The 15,027-nt window shown below is 48.0% G+C and overlaps 1 protein-coding gene across 3 annotated transcripts in view; it reads left to right on the top strand.

Annotated features, from left to right (window-relative positions):
* ADGRB1 (adhesion G protein-coupled receptor B1) overlaps positions 1-15,027 on the top strand; it is a 385,515-nt gene that overhangs the window by 196,206 nt on the left and 174,282 nt on the right. For all 3 annotated transcript variants that reach the window (XM_073329982.2, XM_073329980.2, XM_078851413.1), the window contains exons 5-6: positions 11,912-12,076; positions 13,798-13,962. In XM_073329982.2, the coding sequence (XP_073186083.1) occupies positions 11,912-12,076; positions 13,798-13,962 (330 nt within the window). The remainder of the gene's footprint in view (positions 1-11,911; positions 12,077-13,797; positions 13,963-15,027) is intronic.

The raw sequence follows: 15,027 nt of genomic DNA, 5'->3' as shown, positions 1-15,027 counted from the left end.
TCAGGGCATTTCAGTAAACATGCAGTCAACCAAACTCATGTCTGTGTTGCTCACAATCTGCTCTTCAGCAGGAGTGATGTCTGCTTCTGAATCACTGGCTAGAGATCTGACGCTCGGCAATGATTCTGATCAGCAGTGGGTCCATTAAGCCAAAGCTGGCCTGACGGTGACATAAAGGGGCCCAACGCGCAGCTGATGTACATGCCAGGCATTCCCATTGACCTCAGAGGAGAGGCGAGGGTAGGGGTGGGGGAGAGCAGTATATCAGTGTGGGCATTGCCCTTAGGCATTCACTTCTGTGTGGGAAGGCATGTATGAGCAGGTTAGGTGGCACTGAGATGACAGGTTTTTCCACCCGTATCTTCCAGCAGTCAGGAAAGAATACTGGCAACAACAGATCACATGCTCTAGGAATACAGGAGTTCACTAGAGCTGACACATGCCTCTTTTCCCTGCCACCGCCTTTTGCCCAAGTTGTTGTAGGATTCAGGACTTTTGTATCCCATGCACTGCAGCTCTGGGTTTGACCCAGGTAGCAGGACAGGGACGATCAACGATTCTGCATCCGATTTTGCGTTAGGGCCTGGGTGGTTCTGAGCTCCCTCCATATCTGTTGACTTCAGCCTTCAGCATTTTTCAGGTGCTCCCGGCACCACATGGTTGGACCCCACCTGTCCTGTGATTACACCAGCTGCAGGTTAGAAGCATGTCCTGAGGCCTTTACTCTCGCCTTTGCTTTCAAAAGGCTCAAAGAGACACCAAAGCTGTGACCTAGATTGCAGGGAAGGACGGGAGGTTGGAATAACAAAGAGGGGCCAAATCCTCAGCTAGCCTACATCCACTGAAGTCAGTAGAACCTGCCAATTTACGCCGTCTGAGGATCCAGCCCCATGTCAGTAGGCAGCACTGAGCAAGAGTTTCCAAGGTTCCCATGTGTTGGGGCAGAGTCTGGGGGCAGGGTGTGGTCTGAATTTTCTTGAAAGTAGAAAGTGGTGGCTTTGCCTGCTCCATTTCTCAGCAGCTCTGCACCAGCTGACAACGTGGGTGTGGTGAGTTGTGTAGCGATAGAATAAAGGAACCCGAGCTGCCTGGACAGCCTGCTGGTGAGAGTGTCTTGTGATTAAGGAGCTGGCTATGCATTAGAGAGATGATGGTGAATCTCAGAGTGAAAGCTGAGTTTCTGGACACTCATTCAAAGTGCAAGAAAGAGAATGAGAGACAAAGGGTGAGGCAGAGAGGGAGGGGAATTGTAGTCAGTTGCACCTCACTTCCCTGGCCATTTCTGCAGTCACTTGCTCTGTATGGTCTCAGGTGTTCTACTGCTGGAAAAAGCAGCTCGGTAACAACCCTTAGCTAATGCAGTGCTGTTGGAGCTGTGTTGGGCCCAGGATATTAGAGAGACAAGGTGGGTGAGAGAATATCTTTTATTGGACCAACTTCTGCTGGTGAGAGAGACGAGCTTTTGAGATACACAGAATGCTTCTCCAGGTCCAGGAAAGGTCCTGAGAGTGTCGCAGCGAAATACAGGTTTCAGAGTAACAGCCGTGTTAGTCTGTATTCGCAAAAAGAAAAGGAGGACTTGTGGCACCTTAGAGACTAACCAATTTATTTGAGCATAAGCTTTCGTGAGCTACAGCTCACTTCATCCAATGCATCCGATGCAGTGAGCTGTAGCTCACGAAAGCTTATGCTCAAATAAATTGGTTAGTCTCTAAGGTGCCACAAGTCCTCCTTTTCTTCTTACAGCTAAATACAAGATCCAACAGATAGTTTAACATGAGTAGTTAGCACATATTCTAAGGGACCATTCAAGGTGAGATGGCCGATTAACACCCTTGTAGTTATAGGACAAAACAAGGAGTTAGTGGGTTACGGATTTTTGTAATAAGCCATAAATCCAGTGTCTTTATTAAGATCAGGATTTTTAGGATCTTTAGCAAAATTCTGAATTTAAGCTCCCAGGCTCGTCTTTTGAAAGGTTTCCTTAGAGGACCAGGCGTGATAGGTCGGCTATAGAGTGATCACTTCGTGAGAGGTGTTCACCCACAGGTGATACGGTGTTCTTCTCGTTTATCATTTCCCTGTGAAAGTTCATTCAAGAGTGTAGTGTCTGGTTTCACCCCCATCACTGTTGTTAGGGCATTCTGTGCACTGAACGAGGTACACCACGTGTTGTGATAGGCATGTGTGGGACCCCTGTGTTAAGCATGTGTGGGGAGTGTTGATTGTTGTAGCAGTGGAGATATCACAACATGTGGTGTCCTTCATCCAGTGCATTAAGTGTTCGATCTGGTATTTAGCTGTGACGCTTTCGGTACCTTTCCTAGACCTGAGGAAGAGCTCTGTGAAACTCAGAAGCTCGTCTCTCTCACCAACAGACGGTCCAATAAAAGATATTACCTCACCCACCTTTCCTCTCCAAACCCTTAGCTAAGGCAGCAGGAATATCACATCACTCCTTTCTGCAATGCAGCTGGATCTCACACCTGGCCTGGATGGCAGATCTGTTGCTAAACGCCAGGTGAAATGAGCCTCTCTTGGCAGTGTACAGCAGAGTGAAAGGCAAGGGGAGACAGGGAAGCAATGCACGCAGAAGAGTGATAGATGGGGAGGGAAGTCAATAGCAGTGCTTGGCAAAATGAGTATGCAGATAAATATATCCCCGTTAACATGGGTCGGGGAACTGTGCTAGGAAGAAGAGGGCCAGATCCTCCACTGGTGTAAACCCGCATAGCTGTGGAAAGTTCAGTGGCGCTTCGCTGATGCCGCTGAGGATCTGACCATGCCGCTGGACCAAATTCCAAAGAGCAAGGACCAAACGCCAGCAGGTACCTGGCACTGTTCCTCCCGACGTGGCCCACATGCTGCTTCTGAGCGGCCTTTGCCAAAGGCCGGGTGGATTAATGAGGAAGAGGCGACGAGTGGGAGGATGTCAGATCGGCAGGAGTCACTCAAATATCGGGTAGGCTTGTAGGGAAGGAAAAGAGCAATCTGCTGCTTGGGTTCTGCAGAAGGCCGGAGGGTGAGGGAGACACTGCAGGCACTAAACAGGAGCCTGCAGCCGGTTTAATTTCCCTTCAAGGCCCATAACAGTTTCTCTCAAAGCCAACAAGTCACTGGATAGTAGCATGAATCAACAGTGGAGTGGTGCCCAGTTCGTTCCCTCCGCCCGCTGCCTCTGCTGTGCCCTCAACACCTGCAGAGGTGGCCTCCTACTGTCGGGAAGTTGCTGCAGATGGTCCCTAGAGGCAGCAAGTGCAAATGCCCCACAGGGCCTTTTCCATCCCCTTGTGCACATTGTCCTAGAAGCTCCCCTTGGGCCAGTTTCTAATCTCAATTACATCTGTGTAAATCCAGACTAACTCTGTTCAAGTCAATGGACTTACTCTGGATTTACACCATCACCTCCAGGGAGCTACTCTGGATTTACACAGGTGTAAGTGAAGACAGAATTGATCGCCTGGGTTAAATTTGTCCCTGGTGTCAGTGGATTTATTTATAGCCGGGATAAATTTGGCTCTTAGTGCCTGGTTCCAATCTGACATCTGCAGCTGTGATTGCATGGCCTTTCCTGGCATTCCTCCTGATTTGCACCTCTGTAAGTGAGATGCGAGTCAGGCCCTTTGTCATTAACACCACCCTACCCTGCTGAGTGGAGAAAGGCTCATTGCAACAAGGGGGTCTGCCATCACAGACAGCCACTGAGAGCTAGTTCCCCTTCCAGAACTTGGGGTGAGGGTGGGGGGAGTTCCTCCTAGTCTGAGCATGAACACTGACTTGGTTCTAGTAATAGATAACCCACCATTAGTAAGAAAGGAGTCACTCGTCCTGTGGTTTGTAGCTATGGAGATGGGAAACACGTGGTCCCAGCTGGTCATCTTGTTTGTCCTCCTCGGCCAGTACAAGATTGTTCCCCGATGCTCTGCCCCAGTACCATTTCAGGTGACTCAAATGGTGAGCCATTCCTATTAGATGTGATGGTTATGGTTCCTTATATTGCACTGAACCCAGATATTGTGGCAAGTGCTCACTGTTTGCAAAACTAAACCTGGACTACTAAATCCATGGAGGCAAAGTCCAAGGGGATTTGGTATTTGAAGAGTGAAGGAAATGGCTGGTTGAAATGGATCTCAGTTCTCCAGGTTGCATTTGGAAAGCTACCTCTCTAACAAGGAGAGAGATTGGTGGAGGGACTAGAGTTTCCAAGCGTTCAATTTTCTTTTTGTGAAACTAAATTAAAAAAAAAAAATTTCAAATCAATCAAAACATTTTGTTGCAATACATTTGAAACGGTTGGTTTTGATTTCAACCATTTTTATTTAAATTTTAAAAAGTGAATTTCAAAATGAAAAGCTGTTTTGAATCAAAAATCCAAAAATTTGTAAATTATTTTTGCCAGTTTTTTAAAAGAGAATGTTGTTGAATTATTTCAGTTTAGACGAAACAGCCTTTTCTGGTGGAAAGCAATTCTGATGAACCGTTTTCGACCAGCCCTACCTATGGGGAATATAACCAGAGTCCAGCTAAGTAGGAGATTCAGTCAGCAGGGCTCCTGCAGTCACAGCACAGCATGGGATCTCTCAGGCTTTAGCAAGCCAGAGCCGTCTCAGCAACAGCCCTTGTTAATCTGACACAAGAGCTAAAGCTTTTCCACCAGGCGCTGGGGAGAGGTGAGCAGGCAGCCTTCACTCCCAACTTCACCTGCTGTGGCTTTCCATTTGATTAGCCTGTTAAGATGCATAACAGGCATCTGCTGGGCTCGCCAGCAACCAGAGGGCAGCACCCCTGTGACACGGTGAAATGGGAGAGAATTATTGTTCCCTGTAGACAGGAGCCCAGCACTCCCCTGGCTTTGCCACTCACTAGGCTCACTGCACCTTCCCTGTAACATGTGCTCACGGATGTACCAGACACACTGGGTTCTTGCCTTCATTTATCACCCAGGATGGTTTATATATATATATTTATTTTTAAATGAGGAACTCTGCAGTTGTCATGGAAAAATCCAAGCTCCAAACACCCTTTAACTTTGCATCAATTCAGATCTGGAGCTGAACTGTGGGGCCTGCTGGGAATATGCTGAAAGCAGCAAACCTGCAGGAGCAGGTGGGATAAGGTCACCTCTGTAATGTCTGTGGGACACGTGGGGACCTGGCTCTTTCTGATCTTGCAGTGCAAGGAGGGTAAAAGTCAGGACGTGAGCCACTTTAACTGATGAGACACAGAGCGTGAGCCTGGTCGCTCTGCTAGTTGGAACGTGGTGTGAAGTTAAGGAAGCAAACCCTTGACAGCAGCCTTCCTCCACTGTCAAACTCGTGAGGTGGGCTGCTAATTTCTCCTCTTCCTTGGAGCACTGTAGCCAGCTGCCAGTGTGGTGACACTGGCAGTCTCTTGATCTGCACCTCTGCTAACTCCCTCCTCGGCTAAGCGTGTGCAGCTGTGAATGAAAAAGGAAGAGAGAAAGCAATTCCCCATAACCATCTGGGAAAGGGGCTGTCAGCAGTCTGCTGAGTGCACAGGCATTTCCAGGGCCCTGCCCATCTACAATGAAGATCGGAGATTATTCATTTGCAGCTTTTGCTTATTCCGCAAAACAAGGAGCTAGTCTGACAAAGCTACTTCCAGTCTGTAAGAAATTAATTAAGCTTCCTGGGCACATGTGTGCACTCACATATTGATTGTTTTTTTTTTTTTTAAATTTGTTTGCCAAGACAAATTCGCATCACAATCAGCACCCGCAGCTAAGGCCACAGCTCAGCAGCTGTGACTGTTTCTCATTGTTAGACCCAGCAAAGTGATGTCCTAGACTCCAGCTTATTCTGCCGCTGCAGGATACACATAACTCCCAGTGAAGTCAATGAGAGTCACTCCTATCCCATGGGCAGAGAACAGGACCAGGAGATGGAGTCAGCAGGGTTTCCCACTTTTCTCTCCCTCCCACCTTTTTCCTTTCCCTTTGTCAGTCTCCTATAAAGTTGGGCTGAATGAAACAGAGGAGAGTATACGATGGGGAACAGTGTATTGTGCCCAGCTACCATACTGATGGGCACCCTGGAAGTAAATGGATGGATGGTAGGGCCCTACACTGGCATAGATGAAGGGATGATGGATGAGCTAGCCAGGGCCCTATTTAGGGGTAGGTGACTCAGGCGACCACCTGGGGTGCCAGGGTTGGGGGGTGCTGGGCTCGGGGTGCTGTTTTTGTTGTTAGCGACAAAAGGGAAAATAGGATATTTGAAGTAAAATGTTGCAGGTATCCCGTATGCGGCTTCATTTTTCATTAACCTTCTAGAATGTTCTGGACCTTTGTAGAATCCTGTGGAACCTTCCAGACTTTCTGAGAACGACATTTTCCTCAAGTCTTGTAGAATGTTGTCAGCCACGCTCTCGTGGGTATATAAGGGGCAGGGCATCACCAGTCAGTCTCAAATGTCAGGGATAAGTCATGCATGCAGATTGTGCATCAAAGTCATGAAATGGGCTACAAACGCAATAAAAATAAGGTATTCAAAAGTGTAACAAATGCGGGGGGCGGGGGAGAAGGGTGCCGAAGACACTCTTCGCCTGGGGCACCATGTGGTCTAGGGCCGGCCCTGGAGCGAACCTAACACCAGAGGTCTCCCTCCATCACTCATTACTAGGATTGCTCAGCATCAGCAATCACTGAGCCCCGTTTATCCCCTGAGTGTTGCGCTCGCCTGGACAGATATCCCCCTCTACCCGCAGGCATCGCAGCTTTTTGAATCTCTTAACCGTGGTGAAAGCGGCTGTGACACATCCTTCCACGTACCACGAGCTGCTGCCGCTACAGGGCCTTCTGTCAGGATCCCTGGTCATAGGCCAACAGATCTAGTGGTTGGAGCAGGAATCAGGGTCAGAATATCAGGACCAAGGGTCAGAACCGGAGTCAGAGAACACAGGAGCAGGGCTGGTTCAGAGGCCATGGTGAGGCTATGGCAGGACTGGAGCAAGGGCAGGTGCAGGGCAGGGTTGAGGCTGGGTGCAGGGCTTGGAACAAGACAGGCACAAGGAGGTGGAGAATCCGCAAGCAGGTGCATGGAGCAGCCAGTCAGCTGCTCCTGCTGCCCGGCTTAAGAGCTGGCCTGCAAGCCTCCTCAGCCAGTCAGGCAGGGTGGTCCATGAGGCACAGCTCCGAGGCCTTACACCTGAGGCTTTCCAAGTCCACTCTTCTGCTACAGACCCCACTGTGCTAAGCATCTTCATAGCTTGTGGGGGTCTGGCTGGCCCCCATTAAACCAGACACCCTGGTCTGTCATTGTGTGATAGCCTGAAGCTTTCTTCCATGCCAGCACCCTCTTCTAAGTACTTGTTACTTATACAGTAGCAGTTGACTTGGTGTTATATAAGGTAGTTGCATTGGGTTGTGTCATCCCCACTGCTTCATGATGCAGCAGGCACAAAAGGAGTAGGAAATCTGCCTGCATGCCCTTTGATTGTCAGAGGGAGGGTAGAGGCATCAACACGGCATTGCCCTCTCACCTGAGCTTGTGGAAACTCCAACATGAAGAAACACAGCTTCCGTATCTTAGTGCATCTCCTTGGAGCAGCATGCCCTTGCCTTTTTCACAAGGGAGAAGCAATGAGACATGTAATGCAGTTATATTATTCAGCCCTAGGTAGCTCTGTGTGCTGCATAGAGTTCCAGGCAGGCTGTGTTCCCAGGTAAAAAAATGAAACAAAGCTGGAACTCAAGTTGTGTGTAAGTCTGCTTACTTGTGACTGTGCTTGTAGCTGTTTCTTTAGGGTTAGGGGCCTAGGGTCCCAGTTAGGGGCTCCCCTCTAAGAAGGTCTGTGATTAACTATATTTTAACGGAAGGGGAACACAGGACTCTGTGTACTTACCATGGATCATACTATGCTAAGATGCCACTGTCACGTCATGCTTACCATGGATTAAACTAGTTAGCAGTGACTGGTGAAGTAAAACCATTCTATACAAGGGGTGCCTGGCAGAGGGACCTCTTGTTCTAAAAACAGTAGCAGAGTGTGTCTCTACTAACCTGACTCCCACCACCCACAGGCGAAGTGTATAAATCCCAATTAGGGGACAGGCTTCTTTGGAAGCCTGAGCGAAAGGCTGAATTTAAAGGGCCCACAGCTGGAGCTGAAGACAAACAGGTATATTGGACTTTTGTTACCCTGGAAAGGGTTAATTTTTGACTGTGACACCCAGCTGGAGGGTTAAGCACTGAAGACCTGTCAGCAGGAGGAGCTCAGGGGGTGAGTGCTCCCTCATTACAAGCCCGGAGCAGGAATTCAGGCTGCGTCAGCTGGAATTCTACCCAGGGGTTCCATCTGCAAGGTGGCCCCTCAACACCTGGTCCAGTGATCAGGGCAGAATCTTGTCCTTAAATAAGTGGCATTTAACTGACACTAATTAGGGACACGGAATGCAGCGATTAGTAAATATGAACATATCTAAACTATTGGGGCCAGATCTGCAAATGGTGTAAATTAGAGTCGCTCCACTGAAATCAGTGGAGCTACACTGATTTACACCAGGTGAAGATCTGACCTGAAAAGCACAAAATATTCTATGGGCAAGATTTCTGTGATTGGCACCCTCAGGATGTGGATAAAGATTTCTTGTGGCCTCATGCCCAGGGGTTCTAAGCAGCTCTGTGGAGCAGGTCCAGAGTGAGTGGAAACCTGTTTTTCAGGGCTTGAGGCTTGGACAGGCAAATTTCCCCAGCCAGCAGAGATAAAACTTTTAAAAAACCCACTCTTTTGAATTAGAAAGTGCGGTCAGGGGAAATGCAAGAGCTGTGATGATAATTGCAAAAGGTCCCACCAGATTCCCTTTCCCATCTAGTCATGGCTCTCCATACTGTGAAAGTGAAAATGCTCAGAATAAGAAAGGGGGAAGAGAGGTAGGAGGTGAAACTTGGGACACAGAGGACATTAATTCCTCTAATAGTGCCATGATGTACAGAAGGCAGCATCCTACCTCTCATTTCAATGTGGCACTTTCAAATGTGCATCCGAGACAGCCACTGGGATATGATTAGATTGCAGAGTGGACTATTAAATTTCCCATTCTCTATGCACCGTACAATTGACAGAGGGAACACATAAGTCACACTGCGGGCTTTTCCCCTGCCTCTCTCTTTGGAAATGGCTTTCCAGCCTAGACAGATAGTGTTTAAAGAGCCAGTTAAGAGGGATGGTCTGCCTCTTGGTAACAGCATAGATGATGTACAAAAAGCATGAGCTAGGTTTGAGGCAGAAGAAGATAAGCCCCATCACCGTCTACAGTTGAGGGGCCAGCTTTGCTGTGATTTCCCCCCAAGAGCAGCTGGCCCACACCCAACTTTCTCAGCCCTGCCAAGAAGGTCATTGTCTTTACACTCTTGGCTTGGTTGTCTGCTAAAAGACTGGTGCGGCAGAGCTGGGAATTGCTGGTGCAGGGTTAAAAAAAAAATCCCTGGTGGTTTTCTGAGCAGTGCAAATCATTAAGTGCCCAATTAATGCTGTGTTAGGGTATGTCTGCACGGCGAGTGAAAGGTGTGATCGTGTCCTGGGGTAAGCACACCTATGCTAGTTTAAATCTAGCGAGCACAGGTGATAATAGCAGTGTAGGTGGGCTGGCGTGGCTTCTGCGTGGGCTAACAGCCAGAGTACAGGCCCTCCAGGGACCCTGGGTTGGTCCTCTGAAACTTGGGCCACCACATCTATATGGCTATCATTACCCATGCTAGCTAGATTAAAGCTAGCTTGGGTATGACTACCCCTTGCTACAGTTACACCTTCCCTTGCAGTGTAGATGTACCTGGAGCAGTAGGTCTGAAGGGAAGCCTGGGAGCAGCAGTCCAAGAGCTGGAGCAGAGCTTTCCCTGGATATTATACCGGCTGTTGGGCGTCTTCTAGGAGGCAAGGGTGCTGCTAAAGTGGTGGTGATGGAGAAGGCTGCTCATGAGGAGTGGGACTTGCCGCTAGGGAACTTTAAGTCCAGTAACGCTGTATCTGTCTGACAGGGCTGTCAGAATGCCATCAGTTATCAAAGACCTGGCCCAGTTGTCATGACAATCCCATCCTCTTGTACCGATCTCCCAGAGGGTCCTCTACTTCAAAATCGGATGCTGCAGAGAGATGCTCTGCTGCTGTCCCAAGGTCTCTAGACAAGGACTGATTACTCTAGAAGCAGTGACTGAGAATAGCCATTGTCAGAGTTGGTCGAACAGCCACTGGTTGGATGGGTTAATCTCCAGATGCAAATCAACAGAACAAAGTGGTATTGGTCATTTTTGGCTTAATGAACATGGTCAGTTGCATCTAGTATTCTTCTTGTCCCTCCGTCCCCCCACTTTCCCCCCCGTTCACACTGAGCAGGGGAGACAGGACTGCAAGCACAAAAACTCTCCTTTTTTTTGTTATCTAACCTTGGGGGGGGGGGAGCATCTGTGCTGTGAATGGGCAGCCCTTTTTTGTTTTACAGCACAGATGGACCTGAATTTGTAGAAGGTAAAGATTTATCCTAATTTCTCTCTCCTATTTAATTCTGCCATGCAATATCAGCCAGAGCAGGAGTCAGTGAGACGTCAAGCAAAGGAAATCAAGACAAGTCCATCCCGCTTTGTGGTTAAGGTTCTCTGTAAAACCTCCACAAGTCCTCATCCACTGGTAGCTCTTAAATCCAGAGTTACCAATGGCCTTCACTTCATCCTTACAGTGGGACATCATTAAACATCAACGGTCCGAATAGCTTCAATCCTCAAAAGCAGATGAAATATAAGCCAACACCTGCACTGAATCAGAGAGATCTATAGTTCCTAGAATACCACTGGACAAATATACAGATACCAACTCTGATTGGTCCGATACGGTTTGCCACAATCCCTTGAAATCCCATGGCCCAGCTACCCTGCTAGTGGTTTGTACACAAAGCTCTCCCTGAGCAGTCAGTGGCTATCATAGTCTGGTGAGTTAGCACTCAGAGCTTTTAGCTCTGAAAGGGAGATGCCACAAGGGGCTTCTGCTAACTATCTCGTGTTGCACTGGTAGGTGGTTGGTGGTCTTCTAACCCTACATTATGGAACTGCGAAGAGGGGCATGTTGGTCATTCCTCATCTCCTCTCTTGGGTCAAAGGGTGCTGGGAACTCTGCTCATTCTCTCACTAATGTCCAGCTCTATGGATTGTCTCTGTGTGTTATAGATCCTGTATGGTACGTTACAGGTGCCCCAGATGTCATTTTCAACACTCTATCTGAAATAAATGAGGTTTCGCTAAATGATTATTGTTTGGCTTCTATCTGCGGGGCTAGGTTCTCGTGTGTGTTGGAGGGTATCGAAGCCATGGGATGCCCTCTTCCCTCCCTGCCCATGTCACCTGCTCACTCTGAGAGATCGTCAGGTAGCCAGCATCCCGTCCTGAGCAGTGACCTAGTTAAAATGCAGGTGACGGGGGTCATTCATTTTCATTAGTGTTGTGTGAGTGATGGAGGGAATATGCAGGCCTGTCTCTTCCTCTCTACTGCACTCCCATCTCGTATCCCGTGGGATGCTTCTTCTTGTCTTCCTGACGCCCTTCCTGTGGGGTAGGTATTGAAAGGCGACGCAGGCATTTGGGCCACGATCTTGGTCTGTTAGGTCTTTGCTGCAAAGGGGCAGTTTGAGCTTTGGATGGTAGGCAGGGATTATAAGGAACAACTTGTTGGGCAACTCCAGTCAGTGTCCTCACCGGGCTCATTCTCTGCTCCCCTCTGCCTCCACTAATGCAGGCTGGCAGAGGCCAGTGAGAAAGGGGAAAGCCTGGGTGGGTTTTCTCTTGTTTTCCAAAACATGCTGTCACCCCCACCGGATCCCCGTCTCCTGCCTCCCTCGCTATAACCGTCGGGGTTGCCGCGCCAGGTTCTGACACCGTGGCCTCACCTTCTGCTCTGAACCCGACAGGTGACCCTGCGGCAGAGGAGTGGTCCCCGTGGAGCGTGTGTTCGACCACCTGCGGGGAGGGCTGGCAGACCAGAACCAGGTTCTGCGTGTCGTCTTCCTACAGTACTCAGTGCAGCGGGCCTCTCCGGGAGCAGAGACCGTGTAACAACTCCGCCGTCTGCCCAGGTGCGCTACCAACTCCGCGGGCACAAACTGCGGGGAAGGAGGAGGCGCGCGGGATCTGGGGTCCCGACACTGCGCTTACGAAATGTTCCCCGCATTACCAGGAACTGCTCTGCTGTCCAAATCAGAATGGCAATGAGCATTCCCAAGCTCAGGATCCAAGACCCTGAGTTTGCAGCCTTATGCAATCTCTGTCTCCCAAACAGCCATGCTGCTCTCATGTAGCCAAGTCAGGTTTCAGAAACCAATTTGTAATGGAGAAACTGCTGGTCTCCTGTGCTCACCCACTCTGCCTGCTCCCACATCCCCTACTTCCCAGCATTGCCTTCTACTCATATCATAGAATCATAGAATATCAGGGTTGGAAGAAACCTCACGAGGTCATAGCTCTATAATATAATAGATTATATTATAATCTATGCCTAGATTATAATAGCTCTATAATATAATAGATTATATTGCTCTACAACTGAGCAGTACTGGGAAGCCTAAAATTGCTATCCTGATTTATAACCCAAATGGCTGCTAGGACAAACTTTCAAATTCCTGAAAGAAAAGGAGGACTTGTGGCACCTTAGAGACTAACAAATTTATTTGAGCACAAGCTTTCGTGAGCTACAGCTCACTTAATTGGATGCAAATTCCTGGATGCTGTCCAAACTGAACTGCTGTACAGACCTGTGTGGAGGATGAAAAGTCTGTTACGTAAAGGTTTTCGAGATTTTGAAATCTGTCGTTGTTCCTATTTGGAATGGAACCCAAAAATTGTCCATGAAAGAAAATTCTGAAAAAAATAATGAGTTTTGGATGTGTGAAAACATTTGGGTTTGATTTTACTTTTTAAAATTTTATATTATATTATATTATATTATATTATATTATATATTTTTTTCAAAACCAGAAAGTCATTCCAAAGTGAAAAAATTGAAAGGTTTCATTCAGAAAATGGAAATGGGATGTTTGAACAGTTTCCGAATTTGTTTTTTGTTCTGAAGCAAAATTGATCTGATTTTGCAAAGTGTTTTGGCTTCCATTGAGCTACATTTTCCAATGGAAAATGGTTTTGTCAAAGTGTTTCTGATCAGCTCCATGCTGCACCGTGTGGTGTCTAATTCTAGCAGTTACCAGGGGTAACTCGTCAGTGCTTGTACAGCCGTACACCGGAGTTTTGCAAGCCCATCTCGATATTCCAAGTCTCTTTAGCACTGCCTGTGACGAGGTCACCACTGAATGATGCATTAGCACTTAGAGTATGCCTCCTGACATTGCTACAACTTTCTAAAAGGCTGTTGCCTTGTGGAGGTTTAGAAATAAAAGAGGAAGCATTGGGTAAAGTCGCATGAGCAGAGGTGTTGCATTTAGTGCCTTTGACATTGGAGCTGTCCAGACGTCACCAGGGTTTTCTCTTTCTGAAAGTGTATTTCTGCTGCTCAAAAAGGCCTTTTCCCTCCAGCACAAAAATGTGAAGGGGTGGGGATGGTCAGTGAAAAGCGCGTCAGGATTTTTCACGTTTGTGAAACTAGTGAAGAGCCATTGGTGGCAATTCATGAAATGTTCCACGCAGTTCTCCTCTGCACGTTCCTGGCTGATTTGTTTTGGTCCTTCCCACGCTGGTTTCTAATGGGTTTCTTACTAGGGGCAAGATACCATGTTCCATGTAATGATTCTTTAGCTAACTAAGACTCCCCGGGAAGGGTTGTTTATTCCCTCTGCTTTGATTTCAGTGCACGGCACTTGGGACGAGTGGTCTCCATGGAGTCTGTGCTCCTCAACATGTGGGCGGGGTTACAGGGATCGAACCCGCACCTGCAAACCCCCTCAGTTTGGTGGAAACCCCTGCGAGGGACCTGAAAAACAAACTAAGTTCTGCAACATTGCACTTTGCCCAGGTAAGGCGGTAAAAAACAGAGCATTCCCTCCAGAGGCTCTCAGCCCCATTCCTGGTGGACAGCTCTCTACATCACCCAAAACCACCAAAAAGGTTGGCAGTAACTGGCTCCATAGTTGGTCCTATCAGCAGAGAGGGCATGCAGATTAAGATACTCTTGAAGTGGCTTCTCTAGGGCAGATATGAAGGATAGTGGAGGGCAGTGGAGAGAACGCTTGTACTGCTGCTGCTTCTCCTCACAGCTAGAGGACTTTGGTCTCCAGAGATGTCCATCTGGAAACGTGTCCAGTACCAACTGCAATCTTAGGGTCAGAAATCCCATTCCCAGTAAGTAACCTGGGGCAAATAACATGAAGTAGAACAGGGTTAGTTCTAGTGTCTTACTGCTGAGATTCTGTTATCCTCTCATACACTATTCCACATGGTAAGTTGGGAGCTACTTTGCCAGGTTAGCATTTGAGCTGTGAGGAACTTAGCAGCTTTACAGTGGCTCATGTGAATGCCCCCCATCACCTTCCAGATGTTACTTCTCAAAGATTTGCACTCTACTGAGTTTTGCTTTGAGTTTAAAGTTGGAATGAACCCAGAACCTCCAAGCGAATCTCAGAGAAGTGGCTGATTTATTTATTTTTTTGGTCATATAAAAATAGTTGTACTTGGCACAGCTTCCATTCTCAAAACCATAAATCAGCCCTGCGCGTGTCCCAAAACATAGCCCATGTTAGGGGGCTTATTCCTTCACCCACTTACCTCCCTGGTCCTTCTCACATGAACAGAGAGCAACAATACCCGAAGTCCAAAGGTGCAAACAATTCGATGTTTATTGGGGTGAACTTCCAGCAAGCATGATTCCAGTTTCCTTCCTTAGTATCCTCCTTCCCAGCTCTGACACCACAGAGCCTTACACCTGTGTCCCTGTTCCCATTCCTGCCCTTAGCCAAACATGATTCCAATTTCCTTACTCCCATTCCTTGTTCCCATTTCCCCCTTTAGCAAAACATGATTCCAATTTCCCCACTCCCATTCCCTGTTCCCATCTCCCCCACCCACACACCCACCCCTTCAC

This window comes from Lepidochelys kempii, chromosome 2 (genome assembly GCF_965140285.1).
Source record: "Lepidochelys kempii isolate rLepKem1 chromosome 2, rLepKem1.hap1, whole genome shotgun sequence".
Lineage (NCBI taxonomy): Eukaryota > Metazoa > Chordata > Testudines > Cheloniidae > Lepidochelys > Lepidochelys kempii.
Note: the sequence above shows the minus strand (reverse complement) of the source record. Positions and strands in the feature narration are given on the sequence as shown.